Source organism: Delphinapterus leucas, chromosome 11 (genome assembly GCF_059928025.1).
Source record: "Delphinapterus leucas isolate spDelLeu-1000000601 "Yukka" chromosome 11, BTC_Dleu_Yukka2, whole genome shotgun sequence".
Classification (NCBI taxonomy): Eukaryota; Metazoa; Chordata; class Mammalia; order Artiodactyla; family Monodontidae; genus Delphinapterus; species Delphinapterus leucas.
The window spans coordinates 48484820-48506335 of NC_143139.1; the positions used below are offsets into that span (position 1 = coordinate 48484820).

Here is a 21516-nt window from a genome sequence, read left to right on the forward strand (position 1 = left end):
TTGCTTAAAATTAAATTAAACGTGAGCAGGCCTCCAAGTCTAAGTTCAAGAGCTGCTCAGTTGCCGCATGACATTTTTCTGGAAGTGATAGAAATATAGGGAAAGATGCCGAATTAATCAGGAATATGCCTTGTAGTGCCCCACTAGGCAAGCTAAGTTCTTCCTGAAATAGTTACAGAATAACTTGTTTTCATGGAAGCAACTAGAGACCCTCTTAGTTAATTCAGACCCTGTCGCAATTGGGAATGTGTGAAATCCTGCACACTGACTCTACACGAAAACAAAGCAAGGTTTGTCCCAGCTGTTCCAGGTGACCTGGAAGTGACTGCTCATGTCCCATTGGACTTTCCAGATCCACCTGTCTTTCAACCAGGAATCCCTGTCCAACATAATTCTTTCCCAATAGTGTTTATTGCCTATGTATTGTTTATGCCTTACAGTGTGTAAGCATACACACACACACACACACACACACACACATGTGCTCACATGTTGTGTTATTGGGATATTTTTCTTCTTTTAAACATCCTTTTATTTAGAATTACTATTGTTATTTTCCTTTATGTAATGCACAATCAAAACGAAAATTAATACCATGAGACTCTTGGTAGAGCCAAGAAAATCCAGAACCACCTGCTGAAACACTGACATGAAATTTTCAGGTTTGTTTTTCTATATATTTTCCTGGCTTCTGAACTTTGAGTGTTTAGTTATGAGTATATATCAGTGGTGATTTTGTTATCAAAACTGAAAATAATGCTTCATAGGATGACATATACAAGTATACTTATGAAGAAAATAGAAGAGGATTTTTAAAAATCAGAATTTCTTTTACAAAATGTGGTATATTGTTTCTTGGGCCTTTATTATTGTAAGGTCGGATCTTAAACGGCACCGCGAAACAGAGGAAAGCTTCAAGTGAGCTTTATTAGGGAGCGCTCCCGGGCGAGGTTCACTGGTCCGAGAGAAAGGGGCCAGAGAAGTCGCACCCGGGCGAGGGTTTGGGCAGAATTTATAGGGGAAGAAGGGAAAGGGGTGTGGAGAATCCGGGAGGACACAGGGTATTCCTTTTTTGGTGGTCTTTTCGGGTATCGTGGGGGACCGTTAGTCCCGCCCCTCGAAAGGCGGGAAGGCTGGGCCTGGTGGAAAGTCCCCAGGTCAGTTCATGGAACTGGGTGGTCCGGAGAGTTTCGGTCTGATGCAACCTGTAAATCTGATTGTGTTCCCCTGCCTCGGGCCAGTTGGCCTTACAATTATGTTCCATGAGGAGGCTGCCCATCTGTGTGGGATATTGGCAGGACTCGTCTCAGACCAAAATGGAGTCACCACTTTCCATCCCAGAGATCAGAGTAAAAGGCTAAAATATTGAATGGGTCTGATTCTAACTATAGGCTTGGTCCTGGAAATTCCATTAACATATCTTAATGTATTTTGCTGAAAGCAAATTCTTAAAGGGCCAAGCCTGACAATTGTCTTCATATTTAAATGACCTTTTAAAACTATTACAATAAATCTATAAAATAGCTATATGCTGCTGTAATATGATGGAGCCGATGGTTATCCTGACATTTTTTTCTTAGGCGTTATCCTTTTTGCTTCCATAAGCAATGCCCTAAATTTTCGGTACAACTACCCTTTTATAGAAAAAGGTATTTAACATAAAAATCAGCCTTCAGCATTGTTTGACCTGAATATTACCAAATTATAAATCCCTTCATTCTCAGGCAAGCAGTGCTCAGTGTTTTTGATATTCTACACAATCATTGCATTGCCTTTGTCAGGCTGATTTATACATGAAAAGCAAAAGATACAATAAAGCTATTCTTACCTTAACCTATATGTATAATTAAGTTAATTCTATATTTCACTTGGCATATGTAAATAAGTCACTGATGGCTATTTAACCATCTCCCTTTACATGGCATCCTTTTTTTGGATTCCTGATTCCTGATGCAGTAGCCCCAGTGTTTCTTCCAATTATTTTGTCTCTACGTGACAAATACAGTTGACCCTTGAACAACATGGGTTTGAACTGCACAGGTCCACTTGAACCCAATTTTTAAAAATAGTAAAAACTACAGTACTACATGACCCATAGTTAGTTGAATCTGCAGATGTGGAACCATGGATACAGAGGAACCAAACTATGTATAAGGAGGGCCAGCTATATGTTATAGGTGGATTTTCCACTGCACAGAGGGTTGGCGCCCCTAACCCCTGCATTGTTCAAGGGTCAACTCTCCAGTAATTATAAGTCCATTGTTGTATTCACTTAAAATCCCAGGTTAATATTAAAGCCTATGGTGGTATGTATCTTTCCCAGAGACTAGACTGACAAATTGAAAAATTTGGTTTCCTTGACTTATCAAGACTCAACTATATAGTGAGTCACTAGAAACAATTATTCTTTCAATCTGTTCAACAGGGAAGAAAATTGAGTGAATTTTGTCTCCTGGCATATTTGTTTCTAGCCTATTCCTACCAAGCTTTGAAAAAGTGGAAATGTGGTAAATGCTTATATAATCTGATCAAAGCATAGAGTCGTGAAAGATAACCTACTTTTCACATTCCGTATCCAAGCTTAAATTTATCATACTGAATACACAATTCCCAGATTTCTACTTTTCTCAGCTTCCTCAAAATGATTCTTAAAAAGGAAACAAAACTTACTATCCAATTTTCTGGGACCCTGGAAGAAGCCCAGTGTAAGTCAAAGAAGATAGTATTCTTAGAACTTGGCATTTGTTATAAAATGTTACTTGAATGCTTGGTTTTCAAATCTAGATTTTTCCTGTCACCCATGTCTCAACTGAGTTTATCGTTTTCATAAAAACTTTCCATTGGCATCAGTGACAGAAGGAGGGCCAAGGGTTTTAATTAAAGAACTCATGAACAGCAAAAGTCAGATGAGATCTTGTGTTATGTTTTACAGTAGGCTTTCTTTACCAGTTGTGCCACTGCAAAGAACTTGCCTACCAAAATAGCAAGTTACCAAAACAGAAATGTTTTCTGATAGAATTATTGATAGAAATCATGATTCATACTATATAGCTAGGTGATGATAATGTGCAACAAATCTTATCTACAAAGATTAGAGTCAAGTCTCAGTAGAAAAAAAAAATTCTATTTCTAAACAGTCTGAACGATTTGAACCTGGGTATATATTTGTTCACACTGGCAATTGTCACTCTGGTAAAAAATAAAATAAAAGAAATAAAGAAAGTTTCTATTATCTGAATGTCCTATTTTACCCTTTATCCTAGTAGGATAAAAGTATTTTTAAAATAAATGTATTAGTTGGGAAACTACTCAGTAATAATTATGATGGTGATAAAAACTTACCTGCTAGAACCTTCTTGACATTAATTATTTCACAAAATTCTCACAGCTGCAGAGTTAGATTCTGTTGCCCTTATTTTACACATGAGAAAATTAGGACTTAGAGACCATAAATAAGTTGTGCCAAGCTGTGGAAATGGAACTGGGACCCAGGTCTTCCTGACTGCAGACACCAAGCTCGGAACCGCTAAGCCAAACCACCTCTGTCCTTTTAATGGAAGTAGTCTACCATTGAAAGAGATTATAGCTACAGGACATTCAGCATTCTCTCTTCCAGAAGAATAAAGGGTTCTGAATTTCACTAACTAGAATTTCAATATCGGAAGAGAAAATTAGAGTAGACAACCCCTCTGGCCAGGAGGCTAGTAAATATTTATCTCAATTGAAAATCTTGGGGCTTGTGTTTAAGACGGTGAGAACTATGTCACTACCTATGGTATGAAAGACCAGCCATGACTATTTCTGGTAAGCTGTTTGCAGTAAGATCTTTTAGGATATAAATACACTGTTATATAGCATTTGCTACTAATAGCACTATGTTTCCCTCCATATTTTCTTCCTGTAGTTGTCTAATGAGTTCCCACATATAAAAAAATGACAAGGGAATCTGTCTGAGGGATAATTCCAGCAACTATGGCATATGGAGACATTGTTTTCAAGTCCCTTTGCCATGATTTCTAAGCACAGCAGCAAGATTACCTGTTGGTAGAGGCTAGAACAATTGTCATCCCCTGCTTGTAAGTTCCACTATGCTCTCTCTGCAAATCTCAGGCTATCCTGTCAAACTTTGTGCTAAGGGTGATAATGGGAAACAAGGCAAAATTTCTGTCAGAATTTGAGTACACACTTTCTCTTGTCCATCCCACAGTGACATCCTCCTGCCAGATCAATTCCATGGCTCTATGAAAGGAATCAGGACTTTTGCATTTGGTGCATTTAGTTTTACTTCATTTATGTAGCCCTCCTGTGTTTCTGAGCAGTTTATGATCCTCCAAATACTGGTGAAGATTTGCCAGACTGACAGGTTTTATTTCAGTAAAGATATTTCCCAATCTAAAGCTCTGCTTTTCCCCAATTCAAATGGAGAAGACACTAACACCTTTGAGACAACATGGGAGAGAGCTGTAATGTAGTGAGAAGTGACTCTCCATCCCCTTTATCCTTCCACTTCCTTAAAGCAGTTGTCCCCAACCTTTTTGGCACCAGGGACCAGTTTCACGGAAGACAATTTTTCTATGGTGGGGGGGATGGTTCAGGTGGTAACGCTAGTGATGGGGAGCGATGGGACGTGGCAGATGAAGCTTCGCTTGCTAGCCCACCACTCACCTCCTTCTGTGCGGCCCAGTTCCTAACAGGCTGCGGACCGGTATTGGTCCACAGCCCAGGGATTGGGGACCCCTGCCTTAAAGACAGTGGTTGTGCAACTCATTTCTCCCACATTCCAGTTACACAGATATTTATTTACTCCTCTACTTACTCACAAATAATGAATGCATTCCTGGATTGAGCAGCTAGCACTGCCTTCTATCACACTTCTGTGTGTCCAGTCCTGTGTACTAGTACAGACATTTACTTTACTGATTATATGCCACTTCCCAGTTTTGTCTTTTGACGTTAACAGAATTAACAGTCTTCACTCACACCTATATTGTGATTCAACTATTCAAGCAAGTGGGTATTCCAGTTTTTCTTTCCCTCACTCTCTTTCTCTTTCTTCTCTCTTTTATTTCATCATTTAAACAAACAGGAATGTAAGTGTCTGCTACTTGCTAGACATTGTTTTAGGATCTGGGGAAATACTGCTTAAGATAATAAACAAGATCCTAACTTCCTGGGTTTACATTTGAGTCAAATGGGGACACCTAAATAATGCTGCTAATAACATTGCAGTGCATGTAACTTTTCAAATTAGTGTTTTGGGTTTTTTGTTTTTTTTTTTTTGCATGTATACCCAGGAGTGGAATTGCTGTCATATGGTAGTCCTATTTTTACTTTTATTGAGAAACCTCTATACTGTTTTCCACAGTGGCTGCACCATTTTACATTCCTGCCACAGTGTACAAGTGTTGCTTTTCTCCACATCCTTGCCTACATTTGTTATTTGTATTCTTTTTGATGATATCCATTCTGACAGGTGTGAGGTAATATCTTATTATGGTTTTGATTGGCATTTCCCTGATGATTAGTGATGTTGACCATCTTTTCATTTGCCTGTTTGCAATCTGCATTTCCTCTTTGGAAAAATAGCTATTCAGTTCTTCTGCCCATTTCTTAAGTGGGTTGTTTTTTTGATGTTGAGTTGTATTTACTATTTATATATGTTGGATATGAATACCTTATTAGTCATACCATTTGCAAATATTTTTTCCCATTCAGTTTTGTTGATAGTTTCCTTTGCTGTGCAAAAGCTTTTAAGTTTAATTAGGTCCCATTTGTTTATTTTTGCTTTTATTTCCTTTAGAAGGATTAAAAAATATTGCTATGATTTATGTCAAAGAGTGTCCTGCCTATATTTTCCTCAAGGAGTCTTATAGTATCCAATCTTACATTTAGGTCTTTAATCCATTTTGAGCTTATATTTGTATATGGTGTTAGAAATATGTTCTACTTTCATTCTTCTGCATATAGCTGTCCAGTTGTCCCAGCACCACTTATTGAAGAGACTGTCTTTTCTCCATCATATATTGTTGTCTCCTTTGTCATAGATTAATTGACCATAAGTGTGTGGATTTATTTCTGGGCTTTCTATCCTGTTCCATTGATCTATGTGTCTGTTTTGTGCCAGTACTATACTGTTTTGATTACTGTAGGTTTGTAGCAGTTTGAGAACTTTCTTGTTTCTTAATGAGGTGTTAATTGTTCTGAACTTCCTTCTTAGAACTGCTTTTGCTACATCCTATATATTTTGGTATGTTGTATTTCCATTTCTGTTTGTCTCAACATTTCTTTTTAAATTTCTATTTTGAGTTTTTCTTTGATCTATTGTTTGTTCACTAGCATGTTGTTTAATCCCCACATATTTGTGAAATTCCAGTTTTCTTCTTATAATTAATTTCTTGGTTCAGACCACCATGGTTGGAAATGGGGCTTGATATGCTTTCAGTCTTTTAAAATTTATTAACAAATTTGTGGCCTAATATATGATGTTTCATGTATACTTGAGAAGAATGTGTATTCTGCTGCTTGGATGGAATGTACTGTAAATGTCTATTAAGTCTTTCTGGTCTAACATGTAGGTTAAGTCCAATTTTTCCTTATTGATTTTCCATCTGGATGATCTATCTATAGATGAAAATGGGGTATTAAGTCCCCTACTCTCACTGTATTGCTGTTTATTTCTCACTTTTGGTGTTTAAATATTTGCTTTATATATTTAGGTGCTCCAATTTTGGGTGCTAAATATTTACAAATATTATATCCTCTTATTGCATTGACCCCTTTATTATTATATATGATCTTCTTTGTCTATTACAATCTTTGTCTTAAAGTCTAAATTTTATGATATAAGTACAGCTACCCCAGCTCTCTTTTGATTTTCATTTTTATGGAATATCTTTTTCCATCCCTTTACTTTCAGTCTGTGTATATATCTTAAAGCTGACATGAGTCTCTTGTAGGCAGCATAGTAGTTGGATCTTAATTTTTTTCTATTCAGCTACTGTCTTTTGATTGGAAAATTTAGTCCATTTACATCTAAAGTGATTATGAGTAGGTATGTACTTATTTCCATTTTGTTAATTGTTTTCTGCATGTTTTTAATTCCTTTCTTCTCTTGTTCTCTTCCTTTGTAATTTTTTAAAAATTTATTTATTTATTTATTTTTGGCTGTGTTGGGTCTTTGTTTCTGTGCAAGGGCTTTCTCTAGTGGCATGCGGGGGCCACTCTTCATCACGGTGCGCGGGCCTCTCACTATCGCGGCCTCCCTTGTTGCGGAGCACAGGCTCCAGACGCACAGGCTCAGTAGTTGTGGCTCATGGGCCTAGTTGCTCCATGGCATGTGAAATCTTCCCAGACCAGGGCTCGAACCCATGTCCCCTGCATTAGCAGGCAGATTCTCAACCACTGCGCCACGAGGGAAGCCCTTCCTTTGTAATTTGATGACATTCTTTAGTGGTATGCTTAGATTTCTTTCTCTTTGTTTTGTATATCTACTATAGGTTTTTTCTTTGTGGTTACCAGGAGGTGTGTGTGTATATATATATATATATATATATATATATGTATATATATATATATACACTTACATTTATAACAGTCTATTTTAATTTGATAACAATTTAAGTACAAATACATCTAAAGTTCTACTTATATTTTCACTCTCCCACCCCATGTTTTATGGGGGTTTTTGGGTCACATTTTACTTCTTTTTATCTTGCCTATCCCTTAACTAATAACTGTAGTTATTATTTTTTCTTTTACCCTTCATGCTAGCTTTATAAGTGATTCATCCACTACCTTTTTTAAATGTATTTACCTTTACCAGTGAGATTTATACTTTCATATGTTTTCTTGTTACAAATTAGCACCCTTTCATTTCAGCTAAAGTCACTTTAACATTTCTTATAAGGCTTGTCTAATGGTGATGAAATTTTTCAGCTTTTGCGTGTCTGGAAAACTCTTCATCTCTCCTTTAATTCTAGAGGACAGCTTTGCTGGGGAGAGTATTTTTGATTGGCATAATCTCTTTCAGGACTTTGAGTGTATTGTGCCACTCCCTTCTGGCCTGCAAAATTTCTGCTGAAAAATGTTGATAATCTTTTGGGGATTCCCTTGTAATCAACAGAGTGTTTACTTTTGCTGCTCTTAAGATTCTGTCCTTGCCTTTAACTTTTACAATTATTACCTAGGTGTGGGTCTCTGGATTCTTCTCACTTAGAATTTTCTGGGCTTTCTGAATGTGGGATGTTTGTTTCTCTAGGTTAAAAAAGTTTTCAGATATTATTTTATCAAATAACTTTTCTTCACCTTTCTCTCTCTCCTCATTCTGGGAACCTTATAGGACTAATATTGGTCCTGTTGATGTCATCACATAAGTCCCTTAGGCTATCTTCACTCTTTTTCCACCATTTCTTTTTTTGTTTTTCTCCTCCAACTTTATGAGTACCACTGCCTTGTCTTCAAGATCACTGATCCCTTCTTTGCTTCATCTAGTCTGCTACTGAACCCCTGATTGAGTTTTTTACTTCAGTTATCATATTCTTCAGTTCTGTATTTTGTTTGGCACTTTCTTATATTTTCTAGCTCTTTGGCGAAATGCACTTGATTTAGGCATTGTTTTCCTGATCTCAGTGAGCATCTTTATCACACTTATTTGAACGCTTTATCAGGTAATCACTTATCAACATTTCATTAAAATCTTTTTCTGGGATTTTTATCATGTTCTTTCATTTGGAATGTGTTCCTCTGTTTCTTCATTTTCCTTGACTCTGTGTTAGGATTCTATGCATTAGATGAAACAACCACCTCTCCCAGTCTTGAAGGAGTGGCGACAGGTAGGAAATGAAACTTATTGTTTAACTTTGTCCTAGCTTTTGCTTGTCTCTCAAATTTTTGTGATTGTCCAAACAGTCTGCTCTGTTCATAGTGGTTCCCAGTAGTTGACGTTGTTCTAAGACCTGTCAGTGTCTCAAAGAGGAGAATCTCAGTCAGCACCTAGATGCAGGCTTATTAGAAACTGAACCCTCAGGCAACAGCTTTTAAAATGTGTAAATATACCTCTTTTAGGGGAGACTGGGAGATGGGTATTTTTGCCTGCTCCCTCTGGTCGAGCCCTAGGTGGATAACCCATTAAGAACTGTTTGTTTGCTACCATCCTGTTGAGCCAGTGAATACAATCCCTGTTGGTCCTCAGAGCCAGGCTTATCAAAGGATGTACTCTCTGGGCAGCAGGCACATAAGCTTGGATATCAGATGTGTGCACAAGCTGCTTTGGGGAGATGCTAGCAAACTGAAGTGAGAAAGAGGGAGAACATGAAGATGGTGACTGCCTGCCTCTCCAGTATCTGGAGAGTATTGCAGTCAGCCCCTAGATGTGTGTTAAATAGAAGCCTTGCCCTCTGGTGGCAGCTCTGAATAAGCCAATAGGTCTCTTTCGTGGAAAGACTGGGTATTTCAGTCTGCTGCTTCTGCAGTGGGTCCTGCCTGGGGGAGATACTGGTGGTGAGTCCATGTGAACCCATTAAGAACTCTTTCTTAGTTCATTATGGCCTTGTGGGTCTCATGGATACAAGCCCTGTTGGCTTTCAGAGGTAGATGTTTTGGGGAGCTCTCTCTCAGGTAGAAATCTTAAATGTTGGGGCATGTGGGGATTAAACCCTTCTCTCCTCAGACAGAAGCTGGGGATTGTGAGTTCCTTCCCATTGTGTGTTGATGTTTGTGTGACCCAATTATGTGTCATCAAGAATGGGGTTTATGACAAGATTGTTTCTCATCCTCTCCTACCCATTTTTTTCTCTTTCACCAAATGTGTACAAGTCACTCTGCTGGTTTATGGATTTCTTTAAGAGAAAAGACTGTTCCATATGTAGCTGTAGATTTAGTGGGTCTATAGGAGGAGGTAAATTCAGGAGCTTCCTGTGTCACCATGAAGTGAAACTCTTACTGTTGAATTTTGGGAGTTGTTTATATATTCTAGACACTAGTCATTTATTGAATATGTGGTTTGAAAATATTTTCTCCAAGTCTGTCATTGGTTTTTTCAGTCTTTTCATGATTTTTCACAAAGCAGGTGTTTAAATTTTGATAAGGTCCAATTTTTAATTTTTTTCTCTTATATTTTAGTATCAAGTCTAAGAACTTTTTGCCTAACTGTAGATCCCAAATATTTTCTCCCACCTTTTTTTTTTCTAAGAGCTTTATAGTTCTGCATTTTACATTTAAGTCCACAATCTTTTTTGAGTTAATTTTCGTATAAGGTGTGAAGTTTAGGTTAAGGTTTTCTCAGTTTTGTCTTTGTTAGTTTATCTGTTTTATTGTTTGCCTATGAATGTACAACTGTCTCAGCACAATTTGTTGAAAGGTAGCTTTATAGTTTGGAAAGTTTATTTTGGCTGTTGTGTGGAGGATGGATTATGCTAATGGGATAGAAATAGGGTGACCAGTTAAAAATTTGTTGTTTCATTTGTCTAGGTAATAGATGATGGTGAATTGTATCAGGGTGATAGCAGAGAAAATAAGGCAAAACAGATTCAGGGTGTTTGGAGCTGTAGAGTGAATAGCACTTGCTGATGGATTAGATGCGGCAGTGGCAAAGAAAGAGAAATCAGAGATGAGTAAGTTTTTAATGTGAGAAACTGGGTGTACTGTAATTGTATTTACAAAATTAGAGGAAACTGAGGAAGAAGGTTTGAAGGTTGAGGTAGAGGGATCAAAAGTTCTGCTTTGCCCATGTTCTGTTTGAAACACCAATTGGACATCTGAGTGGAGATGTCAAGTAGGTTGTTGGGGTAAGGATCCTGGCATTCAAGGGCAAGATTAGGGCTGAAGTTACTAATTTGAGGAGTCATCAGCATGAATAATATTTCTTAGGGAGAAAATCTAAATAGAGAAGATAAAATCTTTCATCATTGTCTTAGATTAAGAAATTGAGTCTCCTGAAATACTCACAGATGTAGATAACCTGAAAGTGATCAAGTTGGGTTAACTATCAATCTAACTTAGTAAATCTCTAATTCTGTTTAATTATTTATTCTGGGCATGCATCTGTGATTAAATATCTTAATATATTTTATTGTAAGAAATTACTAATTACCTAAATTAAATTATATATCTTAGTAGAATCTTGTATGTGCATTATTGCAACCAAAAATATTAGAATCCAGTAAAGCTTCTGCATGATGGACACTGCACAACTCAAGGGACTGACATTCACATAGTGGCGTAGGTCAGTGGGTGCTCCTTGGATTTGTGCAGTGCCCAATCTGTATGACCACATGAGGCATGTATGAAGCAACTAGCTTTACTGATCCAAAAGCACAAGTTATAAACAGCAAGGAGCAGAAGAATTGACATCCTGATTTCCATTTCATTTTGTGGTTTCACAGCAAAGAAAAGAAGATGAAATCAAACAAAAGTAACTTTAAGAGAAAATCTGTCACTCTGGTTGAATTTTCTTTTACTTGAAATTCACCCTGTCCATATTCAGTTGAATAGAATGACATTTGATTGAACTGACGGGGAGAGAAAGTGACAAGATACATCCGGATTCAAGCTCTCAAATTTGGTTTACTGTTTACCGCAGCAACCCCTGAAATTAAATGAATACATACAGGAGATTCATCATAATGCTATCTGTGGAGTCCTGTTATAGGGAGACAGTGCTATTACAAAGTCCTCCCACAGTTAAACTCCCAAGATGGACTTGATATTCTGCAAAATAGCACATTGCATTTAAGTGATTCTGGAACCTTTTTTTCCCCATTTTTTTCATTTAAATTAGAAATCTGGTAATTGGATTTTTAAAAGCTCCTTGTGAAGTAATTATCTGTAATACATTCTCAAGTATTCTTTCTTAGTAAACCTGTAAGGGACGCTGAGATATCTCATACCTTCCCTTTCACAACTGCCACATGGTTCTCTTTGAAACTGGTTCCAATAATGAGTCCTTTAAAAGAGAAAATGGGCCATTTTAACTTTTTAAAACTAAATAATCACAAGACAAAAGTGGCCTAATGTTTGGCTAGAGATGAAATGAGGAGGGTGAAATGAGCTTCACACTATGTCATTATAATGCTACCAGAAGCAATTAAGCCAACAAAATATTTAAGCTTCTGTTAGTGTTTAGAGATGTTGGCAACATGCATCATTAGTTGTCATAATGAAATACCACAGGATTCAAAAATATCTAAAATCATCTTTGTAAAAATTAGCATAGAATAAATTAATAAAAAGCATTGAAGGTGAAAATATGACCAATCCTGGTGACTTTTTAGTAATATATTTGGAATGACTGACAATGAAATAGCAATAGATTGTTCGTGTACTCCAGAATAAACAACGTTTAAATTATAACTTGAGTGTGTTTCCTAATGCCTTCAAATTAAAAAAGAAATATTTTCCATGAGAACTCACCAGCCAAGACTGACAACAGTGATTATTTTTCTGCCAGTTAGCAGCATGGAAATTATGAAGAGCCATTTAATCCCTCAGATTGTTTAGCTGTGACATTTTTGATGCATAGTACAAGAGATTTAACTATCAGCCAGAAAACAAACAAAGATTAACATGACATTTGCACTGCAAATCGCAATCATGCTCCATTTGCCAGAATCTTTCTTAACAGCTGATACTCAGCATTTCTGAGTTTAGGAACAAGTTAGTCAATCAAAAAGAAGCGAACTCAGTTACTACTAAGTGTGCCTAGGTAGTGTATATTAAATTATGCAATGATTCATTTAATAAGCAATGTTTTGGCTGCCTGCTGCATCCCAGACATTGTTGCACGATTCGAATTCTAAGAGGAAAGGACTAGGATTGCAGAAGTTAGACAGCAAACAAGTAAGCATTAAGAAGGAAAGCAGTGGGAGTGTGGAGAACAGGTATCTATGCTGGCTTGTGGGGAATCAGGGGGGGACTTGGCCGAGGCACCCACTGTGAAGGAAAGTACTTATTTTTTTCCCCGTCTTTTATCATTTTACAAAAAAATAGAGGCCTTGAGAATGGATTACAGATAATTGCCTCACAATCAATTTTAAAAAGGTCTATGTAAAATGTTTTCAGTTCAAACTACAAGATATCAACTGAAAAAATGTATAACTGAGATTAGCTATTTAATACCACCTACCCTGAATTAAGTCCTTCTTGAGAGTTTCGTTGTAGGAAGACTTTGTTAAAAAATTATTTTACCAATAGTACTCTTATGATATCTCAATTTTCGTCCACTTAATTTTATGGTGGAAATGTTAATCAACAGAATTTGATAATTTAAACTTACAGATGAGAAAGAGCTGACTGGGAAAGGCTGGGGGAAGATAAAGGGAGAGTCTAGCTTCAGAGACCTTCAAAGAGGTGTTAGGATGAGCAGAGGTTGTTTTAAGAACTACATACAAGGACTTGGGTGTACGAGGATTAGCAGTACAGGCATAGGGGGCAGAAAGAAGTAGGCAGACGCAAGAAAGTGGAATGCCGTTGATGTCTGATACAGAGTATAGGTTTCATATCAGGACAGTGGGGAGCCATTGAAGAATTTAAAGTTGATGTGTATCAAAATCACATTAGGATTGAAAAGGTGATACATATAAGCAAGCAAAGTTTGTCTTGGAGGGGAGTAAAACTAGCATGAAGCCACTAGAGTTGACTGAAAACATGGCCCCAATTCTTCATCCTTTCCTGTATCTAACCTTACAACCTGACTTTACAGCAACTTTCATTAAGAAGTGGAGTCTCTTTCTCCACCACCAGATTAGCTTTGTAACTGGCTTTAGCCATAAAAATGTAGTCAGAGTGAACCCGGACCAGTTCTGGGTATAAGCCTATCTTCACTGTTGCAGAACCTTGCCTCCTCTGCCATGAGAACAAGCCAAACTACCACTTGGAAGTAGCCCAGTTGTTTTAGCTAAGATCATCTTAGACCATCTTACGGCCAGATACCCCCAACACATGGGAGGAAGTCCAGACAGACTCAGCACTGCCTGCCCAAACACAGATCCCCACAGATACAAGTGTGAGCCCAGCCAAGACCAGCAGAACTTTCCAGCTGACCTCTAGACTTGAGAGGGATAATTGAGGGTTACCCTTTTATGCTGCTGTGTTTGGGAGTTATATATTACACAGCAGTGGGTAATTGATACATCACTCTAACAAATCTTCCCTTGATGCCTTACAAGTAGACACAGTAACAGGGAACTTCACTTCCAATTGAAGGTCAAATATAAACCCTTAACGTCGAATGCAAACTATGTGTAGAATTCTTTCTTCTGAAACATACTCAGGCATTACTGAGGTTCCTCATCATTAATATAGACTACCTTCATCAAAATGATAGGCTTCTTTTTGGAGCACTGTATTTTCCCTGCTCTGCATTTCTACATTTTACTTGGAGACACTTCTCTCTCTCTCAAGTGCTGCTGTATGCAAACACAGTGTTTTGAGGAATTTATCTGAAGATTCTTAACTCAGTTACTAAAAATTCAGTTTATTATCACTCCCAGAAGGAGTGATAGAAGGTGACACTTACATTTTATTCACTGCATCTAACATAGTTCTTGGCACATAGTAGGAACATAAAAATATTTGTCCTAATTATTACTCATCCCTAATAAAACCGTTCTCCACTTTCAAATTTATTTCAAGTCTCTCTGACCCTCCCTAGATTTACAAACATCATTCCTTTTTATTTTACTTGCCCTATGAATTTTCCTATAGCCCCATGATACACTTTTTCAATGGCATATAAACTAACTCCCTACTAGTTACTACTACAGAGGTTAAAATCCTGGCTTTACCATTTACTATTATGTGACACTGTTGGTTAAACACTCCATGCCCCACTTTTCTTATTAGAGAATGGTGATATCAATAATATAGATCTCAGATAAGGTTAAATAATACACTTAAATTGCTTAGAAAGACCTCTTGGTACAGAGTAAGTTCAAGAGATGCTAGCCATTTTTTTTACGTTGCCTATCTTCATCCAAAGTTGATCCCAACTATTCATTTTCACCCTTCCTTTGTCCAGACTGCACTGATGGAAAAGTCACGTCTCTACGAATTAAATGTCCTGTATTGTGACTTTATTGTCTTTTGAGCTCTCAGCATCTAGAAACACCAAGGTTTACTTGAAATATTTTCTACTCTCCTTGGAGATTCCAAACTGAATTTTGTCCCTTGTACACTCAGCACATGAACCCTATCTACTTAACACCTGTATATGCCATTCCTTCAGCCTAGAGGCTCCGAGCATTATTTTCCTGGGCCTCACATCTAAATTTGTCTCCAGCTGCATCCATCTTTTTTTTTTTTTTTTTTTTTTTACTTATCTGACAAAAGAAACATTATTCCTATCACACTAACCCTTCTGCTTAACATTCCCAACTCCACCTGTTTCTCCTTCCTCCAGGATATTAATCCTCCCTTTATCAGTTTCTCCTTCCCTACTGCCTCCTTGCAGTATAAACCTATAAACCTTTCTGGCCTATAAATCTTTCTGGCTTCTCCCATAAGAAAAAATATTTTCACTTAATCTTCCACTAAGGTTACTCTTTTACCTTCCTTACGGCCACTTAATTCCAGGAAAAAAAGTGATTTAAATGTAATGTCACTACATCTTCCTCTTCTATTTATCATTTGTACCAGCCAGCCCCAAACCCTTTCACATCATATATAATTTTATTATTTTCTACCAACCTGATTTTACACCGCTGCAGAACAAATGGAACTTGGACATCTTTCACAATGAAAGAACCACCATTGAGTAAATACTACGTACAAGATAATGTGCTGAGCACTTTACATGTATTAACTCATTGAATCTTGACAACAGATCCTGTGAGGTAGATATCTTCATTTCATGAATACGGATACTGAGACTTAGGTAATTTCTCTCTCATTTATCTATTTATGATCTTGGAGTTATTAACTTCCTAAGTCTAAGTAGCCCAGGGACAAGCTGACACTCACCCATGTACTAATCAACTTCAATGATTGCTTTCCGACTCCTGGGCTAACTACTGACACTGCTCTGTTGAAGGTTACCAAAGAACTAAACACCACTTGCCTCTTCACTGTTCACATCCCCTTAGAATTTCTATGGGATTTGATCCTGCTTGTTCCTCATACATTTTATCTTTCTTTCCATCTAGATAGAAACACCCCTACTTTCAACTTTCCTTTATATTTTCACTCCTGGGTTCTTAACATACCTCTCATCCTCTCCTCCCTCCCTTATGGTATACATGAACATACTCTAATTTCTTCCATATTAAGAAAAATACACTCTTTCAATTCTGCCTCCCCTGCATAACCACTACCCTACTTTTCCTTTTTATTCCCCTGTGAAATAGAAGTCTACATGTACTATTTTCCACTTTCACATCTCTCATTCACTCTCCAACCCACTGAAATCTCAGCTCTACAATAAGCACTTCACTAAAACTGCTCTTTCCAAGACCAACATTCTCTAATTACAAATCCCATAAAGCCTGTTCAGTTCTTATCTAACATGACCTTTCTGAATGTTACCTTGGCACTGTAAACTCATTAGGCTTAAAAAATGAACTCATTGTCTCCACCTGCCACTCAACTTGCTTTTCCTTCAGAGTTTTCTAATATTTAACTAAATCTCAATTATCCCATTTTAGTAGGCTCAGGGCTTTGAGTTCTCTTCCACATCTCCCTTATACTCATCCAATCATCCCACCCAACTTCTCATTTCTACCTTGGCAAAACCCTTCATTAGTGGTTCTTAACCCAGAATGCACATTAAATCACCCAAGGAGATTTTAAAAAAATACTTGTTCCCAGACTCTAATCCTAAACCAATTAAGAGAATCTCAGAGAGTAGAGTTGTGTGTGGGTAATTTTTAGATCTTCAAGTAATTTAAATGACAACCAGGATTGATATCTATTTTTTTCTCTTTCTCCTCAGTGTGATAGTCCAAGCTCAGGCCCTCATTAACTTTCCCTGGATTATGTTAGTCCCCTCTAACTTCTCTTCAAGCGCACAGTCTCTCTTCTTTAAGACTTTCCATCACATTTTTCTGAAACCTGTGAAACAAAACTTTGTAGTGCCCTGCTCACATACCTTCTAAAGTTCAATCACTTTGTATAACAGATAAAACCTTCCAGAAAAATGTCTGACATAGTGCATAACATTTATTAATTTGAAATATAATGAAGATTTAAAAAAATCAAAACAAATATGAAACACTTATGTCTTCTGTGTACCTACTTTTCATTGGTTAGCAGAATGCCCTGCAAATGTAGGGCATTAAAAAAAAATGCATTGAATAGATTTTAAAGGCCATTTTAAAGGCTAAACTTCAGCTAACGTTTGATCTCACCAAATATGCATGTGCCTAGTAGGTATAAGTCAATTACATGCCAGATAATTGTGAGGTCTACACTACTTTTTAGTATCACGCAGTGCAATGAATAAAATCTGCTACCTCTACTCTTTTTTCAAAGTATTCTATATATAAAACGAAAGAGAAGGAAAGGAAGGAAGGGAAAGATGGAAGGAAATGAGGGTAAGGAAGAAAGGAAGGAAACAAGAAAGGAGAGGAAGGCAGGTATGAAGGCAGAAAGGCAGAGACAAACCCTTACCTTAAAAAAATAGTAATGCTCTACTATGAGTTCTCTATGTGGGTAAGGGGAACAGGAGGGAACAGACACGCAATATGTGTCTCCCCAACTTTTCAGCTTCTCTGTGTCTTCCATCATTCTAATTCTCTCCACTTAAGTGGGTCAACATGAGAAAGGGCTCCATGATGAAAAATACTACTTGATATTTTTGCATATGTTGCTCTTTCAGATGGATATATGATCATGAATTGAGAAAATGATCAACATTTTTAAAAGATCATGTCCCACTTACTCATCGTGCTATTAGCCATTGTGTATTATCAAAAGTCACAACCTACTTGTATAGCATTGTGTAGTAGCACAGTCCTTGCTGAGGGAAATAAAGAACAGGACCAAACTCCCTTTTTATTTCAACCATAGATGCAGATTCTCAGACCTCTTCCTACCCATTAAGGCCAATTCCAAATTTGAAATCTTATATGGTACTGTCTGATGTTAAAACTGGAAGTTTCCATTGTGTTAAGGCAACAAGAATGTATAAAAATAAAATAAAGCTATAGGATGTTATTCCATAAATAGAGAACTTCAAAAAAGTCATCACAAATCAGCCACTCATTGACCCATAGACTCTCATGATCTATTTTATGTTATGACATACTGAAGTAGGTGTTTACCAAATTAATTAAAAAGAATAAGATCGTATACACACACACATAAACACACCCAAAGTGCATGTGAAACCAGTGAAATCTGAATAAGGTCTGTATTTGAGTGGATAGTGTTGTACCAATGTCAATTTCTTGGTTTGGTAAGATGTTATCACTGGGTGATAATGGGGAAAAGGATACACAGAAGTCCTCTGAGCTATTTTCATAACATTGGAAATCTTAAATTACTTCAAAATAAAAGCTAGTTAAAGTAATTTTTAAAGGCTAAATCATAGCCATATTTTATGTTTTAATTAACATTTCCATATATGGTTGACCTTTGAACAACGCTGGGGTCAGGGGAGCTAACCCTACATGCAGTCGAAAATCTGCGTATAACTTACAGTCCATCTTTCCTCTATGCGGTTCCTCCATACTCAAGGTTCTGCATCCCTGGAACCAACCTCAGATTGTGTAGTACTGTAGTACTTAATGTTGAAAAAAATCCATGTATAAGTAGACCTGTGCAGTTCAAACCTATGTTGTTCAAGGGCCAGCTGTATAATGAATTTCAAAGGATAAACAGTCATTATTTTCAACAATTTTTATAATAAAATGATTTTTGTATATTGCTAGCAAAATTTTGCCAGTTTTGCTCACAGTCAAGATGTGAGCAAGTGGCACAAGTGTAGATATATCTATTTCAATTGTTTCTTAGCAAAGAAGCAAGTCAAATATTGGAACCTTGTGTAAATGGCAAGATTTGCCATGGATTTTTATAAAAAGAAGATTGAAGAATTTATGTCAGCTTCCCCATAAACTCAGAGGTTTTCCTAGATAGTAACTGAAGTGCTTTTAAGATAAAACACTGGAAAACAGATTCTCTGAATGTAACTCATGAAAAAGAGTCCATTTTATATTCCAATTTTATTTGCCTTTTCTGAAGAGTCACAACATTAATCTACTGGGGATAATCTAGTTAATATATTTGAAATTCCATTTATTTTTTTCTATTGATATGCATGTATTACACTTGAATATAATACAGAATTTCCAGTGTTGTTTTAAGGGACATAGTTTAAAAAATGAGAGGCATGATCTATAATTTCAAACCTAGGACAAATTCATAATTTCCAAAATAATATAGTTTTCCACTTTGTTCCAAAGAAATTAATGATATTATTACTGATGCAGAAACTCCAGCACAACTGTTACTCCTTTCTTTATGAGTTGAGACAGTCTTGAACCATTGCAAAAATTCACTCAGAGCCATCTAGTTGTATATGCATAATTAAAATGGAAGGAGAAAGTCATTCCATTCCATGGACTTACGGTGCAGTATAGTTTACTTTAGTTCAATATCAAAAGCATACTTTACAAATTTAACGTTTAACAAATTTTACACTTTTAGTCATTCTGCCGAGAAAAGATTCTGGGTAATGCCTTGGTCTTTGAAAGTTGTTACCAATTTAGCCTGGAGAGCTTTGGTCTGTATGTCAGCCTCCATCATGGAAATCAACATATACCTAATTGGCCATGTCAGTGAGTTTTAAAAAACAAAAGATGTCCACACCTTCTCTAACATAATGGAACTTCTAATAAGACAATTTCTGAAGTAGCTTCCTATTAGTCTAAGATGAGTAAAACATAGAAGCTCCTCCCCCTTTACATTCTTTCAAACTATACCTTTATACAATATCCAGAATGGCTATGCAATTTCCATTCTTCTCTCCCTCCGCATCACAAATGAAACAAAGCAGATGTAGTATAAAATTATACATTCTGCGAGTAACTTAGAAAAACAAGTACATACATGTTTAAGGCCTTGAAATATTTATAAGATTTTCCTGTAGAACTGAAAACCACAAATGTTAAAAGTACTACGAAAACGTGGACAAAGACTGACTAAAGAAATTGTTTGAACGGGACAACTGTAAGCAAATATTTATAAAATTTAGACCAAGGAAAAGAACAATTTATTCTACCAACAGACTGAATAAACAAATAGATAGGCATTCAAACAGTCATTGGGATAGAGCAAGAGACAGCCTTTTTAAAATGAGATAGAAAGGACAGTTTAAAAAAATACTAGAAGAAATCTAAGTGAATAACTTTCAAGCTAAGAAATCAAAACCCACGTGCATCCTTGGCAATTTTTTGAAACTGAAGGTTACCTAAATACTTGACTGCTCACTGCTAATTTCTGTGAAGGGAAAAAGTAAAGATAAAAATGAAAGAAAAAGCCCACTTTAAAAAGAAAAACAAAAAAAAACCTGAAAGGGAGAGTACTCTAGAGGTACCAAACAGGAGTATATAATGAAAATGGTAATTCAGTTCTAACTACTACCTATTTTACTGACAGAGAGCTGCAGCAGTGTGTTAGCCTTGGGGAGACATGTCAGCTTGTCTATACATTCTTATATGATTGATGTATTCAGATAACTTTACTTGCCAACAATAATTATTATCAATGGATATATATTTCCATTTCTTCAACAAAAGCAACTTTAAGATGTTAAAACATGTAGGCTTTCAGAGCTTCAAGATTAGGATACAAATAAATTGTCTCAGTCTACACCATGCCAGAGGAGAATTTCGCAAAGGAAAAGTCACTGAAGCCATGTGCAGTCCTAGCCACTGAACACAGGACTCAGGAACAGGTCCATGACAGAAGGCCAGTGCACTTGGGAGACTTTCAGAAACAAGAAAAGCAGTCACATTTGCAGCCAAGAGCACAAAAGGTAAGTGTCTCTGACACCATCCGGCAACGCCAACTCTTCAGACAGTAACTTCAAATCCTTTTTGCAAGTGCAATTATACAAGTTGAACACAGTTCAAATCTGATGAAATCTTCATGATACAGAAGTTCATGTTGGACTTTTAAAAAGTCTTGATTCCAAGAAGAAGCTGATTACAAGCCATGAAATCCCCTGGAAATAATACACTCCAGAGTGCCTCTTGTGAGCTGTATAAAAATTTTCCTTCAAGATCACCTCATGAGTTATGTTTCTATGCTGATGTTCAATGTAACCAGCCTTGAGGATCACTTGATTTATCCTTTGTTAATGGGTTACCTGCAAAAGAAGAAGAAAATAGAATCATTTCATAACAGCCAGCATCTTAAAACTCTACACAATTAAGTATTAGGAATGAATATGTAACTCAAAATGCTGTATCAAATAAATTATTGAATTTTAAAGGACTACCATATTTAGGTATTTATAGCTTATTAAAATAGTTATTTTCTCTATTATTTCATAATATTTTTAGAGCCCCTTGAACTATTATCCAA

At 36.7% G+C, this 21516-nt stretch overlaps 1 protein-coding gene across 1 annotated transcript in view; it reads right to left on the minus strand.

The window, feature by feature from the left end:
• Positions 1-18853: 18853 nt before the first annotated feature.
• TAFA2 (TAFA chemokine like family member 2) overlaps positions 18854-21516 on the minus strand; it is a 604247-nt gene continuing 601584 nt past the window's right edge. The window contains exon 9 of the mRNA XM_089919992.1: positions 18854-21298. Coding sequence (XP_089776118.1) covers positions 21287-21298 — 12 coding nt within the window. The 3' untranslated portion in view covers positions 18854-21286. The remainder of the gene's footprint in view (positions 21299-21516) is intronic.